The sequence below is a fragment of the Ursus maritimus genome, unplaced genomic scaffold, assembly GCF_017311325.1.
Source record: "Ursus maritimus isolate PB19 unplaced genomic scaffold, ASM1731132v1 scaffold_14, whole genome shotgun sequence".
Lineage (NCBI taxonomy): Eukaryota > Metazoa > Chordata > Mammalia > Carnivora > Ursidae > Ursus > Ursus maritimus.
The window spans coordinates 41,931,103-41,936,915 of record NW_024423786.1 but is presented as its reverse complement, the minus strand read 5'-3'; the positions used below and the strand labels follow the sequence as shown (position 1 = coordinate 41,936,915).

General features: G+C 47.4%; 1 protein-coding gene across 2 annotated transcripts; it reads left to right on the top strand.

Annotated features, from left to right (window-relative positions):
• Positions 1 to 260: 260 nt before the first annotated feature.
• Positions 261 to 5,279, top strand: CCR5 (C-C motif chemokine receptor 5). Of its 2 annotated transcripts, none has more exons than XM_008703879.2 (2): positions 261 to 532; positions 2,238 to 5,279. In XM_008703879.2, the coding sequence occupies exon 2, from the start codon at positions 2,249 to 2,251 to the stop codon at positions 3,305 to 3,307; it is 1,059 nt and encodes a 352-aa protein (XP_008702101.1). In that variant the 5' UTR covers positions 261 to 532; positions 2,238 to 2,248; the 3' UTR covers positions 3,308 to 5,279. The 2 variants fall into 2 exon arrangements, with proteins under 2 accessions (XP_008702101.1, XP_008702102.1); XM_008703880.2 differs by lacking the exon at positions 261 to 532 and adding an exon at positions 912 to 1,048.
• Positions 5,280 to 5,813: the final 534 nt, after the last annotated feature.

Below are 5,813 nucleotides of genomic sequence, written 5' to 3'. Positions count from 1 at the left end.
AGGAAGCATTCCCCTCTCAATTTCAAGTTGGCTTCAGTAGCTTTGATTGAGGACAAATAGTCAGAGAATCAGAATCTCTCCTGTTTAGCCTCCCCATTGATAAGCCCTGTGGTCTTGTACAAATAAACCATTGACCTCTCAAGCAGCAATTTCTTCCAGCAAAATGAAGGCTTTTGACTCGATAAACGCGAATAATCCTCTAGTTCTAACATCCTTCGATCCTATTTTCCAACAGATTCTGTGTAGCTGGATGAGTAGAAAACAAAAGACATATATGTGATCAGGGAAACCCATGAATAAGCTCTCAGGCCAGACATCTAGTCTCCAACCTATTTTAAGTTGAAAAAGAAGAACTGTTCTCTGATTTTTTTTTTTTTTTGGCCCAGGCAATATACTTATTCACTAAAACTCCGCCTCCCCCTTTCAGCAGAAACTGTGCATTTCCTACTTTTAGGCTGCCTATATGTTCGATTTGCACAGCTCAGCTGGTCAGAGGAGCTGAGACATCCGTCCCCCTACGAGAACCCTCCTGGTAAGTCACCTTTCAGCCACTTCGCCTGTTAGTTAGCTCAGCTTCTGTGATGTGTAAAAGCTTACAGGAAACCCATTAGACAAACACCAGGTGCTCCTAGAGCTATCTTGAAATATAATCTTTGAGAGAAGAAAAGAATTAGAATTTAGAATGAGTTTCAGATTGTGATAACATCAAAGATACAAAAGACGATTGTGAATGAAAGATTGTAAAGGGATCAATATAGAAAGAAGGAAAGAAAGAAAGAAAGAGAAAGAGAGTGGAAAGAAAGAAAAAGAGAGAGAAAGAAAGAAAGAAAGAAAGAAAGAAAGAAAGAAAGAAAGAAAGAAAGAAAGAAAGAGAAAGAATGAGAAAGAAAAAGAAAGAAAGAGAAAGAAGGAAAGAAAGGAAGGAAGAAAGGAGGAAGAAAGAGGGAGAGAAAGAATGAAAAAAAAGAAGGAAAGAAGCTTCAATTTTCAAAAGAAAGCTTTTCAAGACAGATGATTCTTGGCAGAATCTTGGCAGAGATTATCTCTGGTAAGAAGAACTGAACCTACCCCCCACCCCGGGACAGGATGCCATCCGAATGTGTCTCCAAGCAGAAGTTGTATCTAAGTCAGACTCTTTTGTTTGTTTGTGTGTGTGTGTGTGTGTGTGTGTGTGTGTGTGTGTTTGTTTCCCCCAAAAAAGGGGGAAGCTAAATATTGTCCAAATTAATATCATATAACAAATATCAAATTAAGTTTCCCTTTAATATATCAGTTCCACAGGACATTTAGTGTAATGATTCAGGTTCTGGGTCAGAATTTAAGGTGAAAGTTTCTGTATCTTCCTCCCAGCTGCCTAATCTGAGGTCCAGGGGGCTTGAGACCCACAGGGATTAATTAAAGACACTTCTCAATCAAGCAATGGAATGGAAATAGACCAGGCAAGCCAATATGAGAGCAAATGTGAGAATGGGAGTCTGGATTTAACAGTGGGCTGCTGGCTCCTACGGCCTTCTGGAGGAACCTGGGCTTTAGCCCATTTCGTTCTGACTGTATTGAGGCACCAGGCTGGTGATGCCACGTCCCAGTTCTCTCACCATGAAGTGAGAGACTGGGGTAGCAGGTGGATAAGAGCACAGGCTGTCTGCCTTTGAAATCAGTTGCTTCCTAGCTGTGTGTCTTTGGGCAAGTTACTCATCCTCCCTGGGCTTTGAGGTTCTCATCTGCAACCTGGGGACAATAACATGACCTGACTCCTACAGTGACCTTGAGGATTAATTGAATGAATGGGTGTGAAGCTCAGAACAGCGGTTGGCCCACAGAGTGCCCTGGGGAACTGTTCATGGTTACTAGCAGGGGAAGGGTGATGTTCTGTGTAAGCTCAGCCCAGGGAATGGTAGATGGTAAGACAGTGTTAGCATCTGAGTCAGTCCCTTGAAATGGTGATCAAAGCTGCATTCGCTCCATGTGACCACAGAGCACCAGATTTTATTTGGTAAGACGACGCTTTTGTGAATTTCCCGGAGAGTCAGGCTCTCCGTGCAGCGCAGCGAGCAGAGATGCTCGCAGTGATCCTTCCCTTTCCTGCAAAAGTCCTTTGTTCGGCCACATAAGGGAACTCAGTTGAATGTGGAAATCGAGGCACCAATGTTGAAAGCCTGTAAGACCCTTTGTGCTCATGGTGGACCATTCCGTACATTCTAGGGCTTTAGAAAAGATCACTTTTTCTTTATTCACAGGATAGAGCAAGATGAATTATCAAACGTCGACTCCATACTATGACATTGATTACGGGATGTCAGAGCCCTGTCAGAAGACCGACGTGAGACTGATCGCTGCCGGGCTCCTGCCCCCGCTCTACTCGCTGGTGTTCATCTTCGGCTTCGTGGGCAACATGCTGGTTGTCCTCATCCTCATCAACTGCAAAAGGCTGAAGAGCATGACCGACATCTACCTGCTCAACCTGGCCGTCTCCGACCTGCTCTTCCTCCTCACCATCCCGTTCTGGGCCCACTACGCCGCGGACCAGTGGGTCTTTGGAAACAGGATGTGTCAGCTTTTGACGGGGCTCTATTACGTAGGCTTCTTCACCGGCATCTTCTTCATCATCCTCCTGACCATCGACAGGTACCTGGCGATCGTCCACGCCGTGTTCGCCGTAAAGGCCAGGACGGTCACCTTTGGGGTGGCAACAAGCGGGGTCACCTGGGTGGTGGCCGTGTTTGCCTCTCTCCCTGGGATCGTCTTCACCAGATCCCAAAAAGAGGGGTCTCGCTTTACTTGCAGCCCCCATTTCCCACCCACGCAGTACCGTTTCTGGAAGAACTTCCTGACGTTGAAGATGAACGTCTTGGGGCTGGTCCTGCCCCTGGTTGTCATGGTCATCTGCTACTCGGCCATCCTCAAGACCCTGCTCCGGTGCCGAAACGAGAAGAAGAGGCACAAGGCCGTGAGGCTCATTTTCGTGATCATGATCGTGTACTTTCTCTTCTGGGCTCCCTACAACATCGTGCTTCTCCTGAGCACCTTCCAGGAGTCCTTCGGTCTGAATAATTGTAGCAGCTCCAACAGGCTGGACCAAGCCATGCAGGTGACAGAGACGCTTGGCATGACGCACTGTTGCATCAACCCCATCATCTACGCCTTCGTCGGGGAGAAGTTCAGAAGCTACCTCTTGGAGTTTTTCCGAAAGCACATCGTCAGACGCTTCTGCAAACGCTGCTCCGTCTTCCTGGGAGATGTCTCTGACAGAGCAAGCTCGGTTTACACTCGGTCCACCGGGGAGCAGGAAATCTCTGTCGGCTTGTGACCTGGATCAGGTCGTTGTACACAGCCTGGGGGTGGGAGTGGTTCTTTAAAAGGAAGTCACTGTCCTAGTGGGTCTAAGATTCATCCATCCATCTGGCCTCTCTTCTAAATATATTAGATCATTAGAGGCTGTCACTTCCGGAGAGCCAAATCCGTATACGTCGATGACACAGCAACCTTCTCATCTCTGCTCCACATACATCAACTTATTGGCACATTCTCCCTTTGCTGCAGAAGTTCATTATTAAAAAAAAAATCCTCAGAGAACTGCTGATTCTTGAGTTTGGTTAACCTGAGGAGGAATACCAAAATGAATCAAGACACATATTGTATAGTTTCTGACCTGCTGGAGGAAACAGGGGCAGGTTGCAAATGTGCTTAAAGCAAGTCCTTGTCGCGATTGGTTAAGAAACGATGTCTTCCAAGTGTGATCTGCCCTCCAAGGCATGGTTGGTAAGTTTCACAGATGTTCAGGACCAGGGGAGAACTGGGAGAGCTTCTTCAGTGAGAAGGGGATCCTCTGCTGGGAGAGGGGAGGGAGCAGCTCCAAGCTGCATACCCCACACCCACAGGTGGCTCGGCGGCTGTGGGAGGACTGGCACTGGCTCGGGAAGGCAAGGCGAGCCCGGACCCTGGGAAGCGTGCACAGCACCGCTTGTCAAAGACAGAGCAGGGAATACCCCAGTTGCTGTTGCAGTGAGCTCATTGCATGGCCAAAGGATGCCCTGGGAAGGTGAGCATTTAGGGCAGGGAGGCCAACAACATGCAGGCGAGGTGAGGGGGCTTCCATGTAGGTCCAGGCACCAGGGATGGGAAGCGGAGAGTATTTTCACAGCATGTAGGATGAGAGTCAGCAGAACTTGGGATGGATTTGGGTTGGAGGTAAGGGGCAGAGGGGAGACAGACAGAACTTGCAGGCATCAAGCATGCACACTGGAGATGCCCTAAGGAAGACTTCAAGCATGGAAAGAAGATGAGGTTCAGGTCAAAAGCAGGAGGGGCTGGTGGAAGAGGAAGGGTCTGGTTTTGTGAGCTTGAACATAGCCCTCTGGAGACAGAACCTGGGCTGGCTCTCTGAGGCTGCTCCTGCCCTGGGAGCTGTCCTTCCCAGCCCGGCTCCAACGACAGGGTATCTCCACGAGGTTTAGAAACACTAGAGTTATGAACGTGTGAGTTGGAGGTCCAGGAACACATCCAGGTGAGGACTAATTCCATAGTTAATGAACCTCCAGAGCTTTCTAAGCATTGAGCTAAGACACCCTGGTAGGGGCAGGGAGGGAAGCCTGAATGAGTACATTTCTGCCCTCCCAGCACACACCACTGCTTAAACATTATCTTCTGGATTCAACTCTCCGTGGGCAGAGGGCAGAAGGCAGAAGGGACAGACTCATTTGGAAACAGGCCGCCTCCAGCTTGATCAGCCACAAAAAGCACAATTTACAGACCTTTGTGTTTCAGGCTGAGTGTGTTAGCTCTGGACGCTCCTTCCCGCCGCCGTCTCCAGACACACTGTCCCCGACACCAAGGGGTCTTTTCATGTCAAAGAGAGAGTCATGACCTCGTGTTCTGCGGTGGCTACTTTCATGATCTTGTACCTGCCTGGTTTTGAATCTGGGGAAGAGCTGAGACCATTTGGGGAGATCAGGTGATGGAACATAAAGGAGTGAGAGTCGCTCAAGGGGTTAAGGTGGCAGGATAGTAAGAGGTACTACGGACTTTTCTCAAGCTCTGAAAGACGAAACTTGAGAGCATCGGTGGCAACGGGAAGCACCCGGAGATGCACTGAAGGTTGTTTCAAGGGCATCAGTATCTTGTGACCCTAGCCTCTGGGTCAACTCAAAGACTTCCTGGTATCTTTGTGTATGTGTGTGTATATATATATACATATCCCATATATGTGAGAATCTTAGGTCTATGGAAAGTTACAAATTGCTTAGGAGAAAATCCTTACTCAATAAAAACCACCCTTTAAAATAATTGATCGTATTCTTGTTCTTTCAGTCAACTGTCCATTTAGAAACTAGCATACAAAAGTGTGAAAGCATTTTGTAAGTAGCTGGTTTTGGAAAATTCCATACGTACACACACACACAGTGAATTACACTTCTTTTTAAATATCTGTAAAAGTTGCCCCTCTCCCTGGGTCAAATTGCCAGAATAATATTTTTGAAGAGGCTGCCTCTCAGGACATCGTTTCTGAGCAATGGACACTGGACCCTTTTAAATTTCTAGTTTAGTTCTACTACCAGAGCCGAAGGACTGACACGTTTTTAAAACACAGAAAAATCGATGTGTGTTTAAGCCCATGTCAGCTGTCTGTGTTTGCCAGTGAAGAAGCCCTAAGGTCACAGCTGGTCCTTTCTGTCATCCTAAGAAGCAGACACACAATGCATGAGGACGGCTTTTCATGAGGTTGCTTTTCTTTCATTTCAAATTTCCAAACACTTGGCTGTAATCGCAGTGGTGACAATGGTTGTGTCATTGACATTTGGATTTCTGAGTACGTG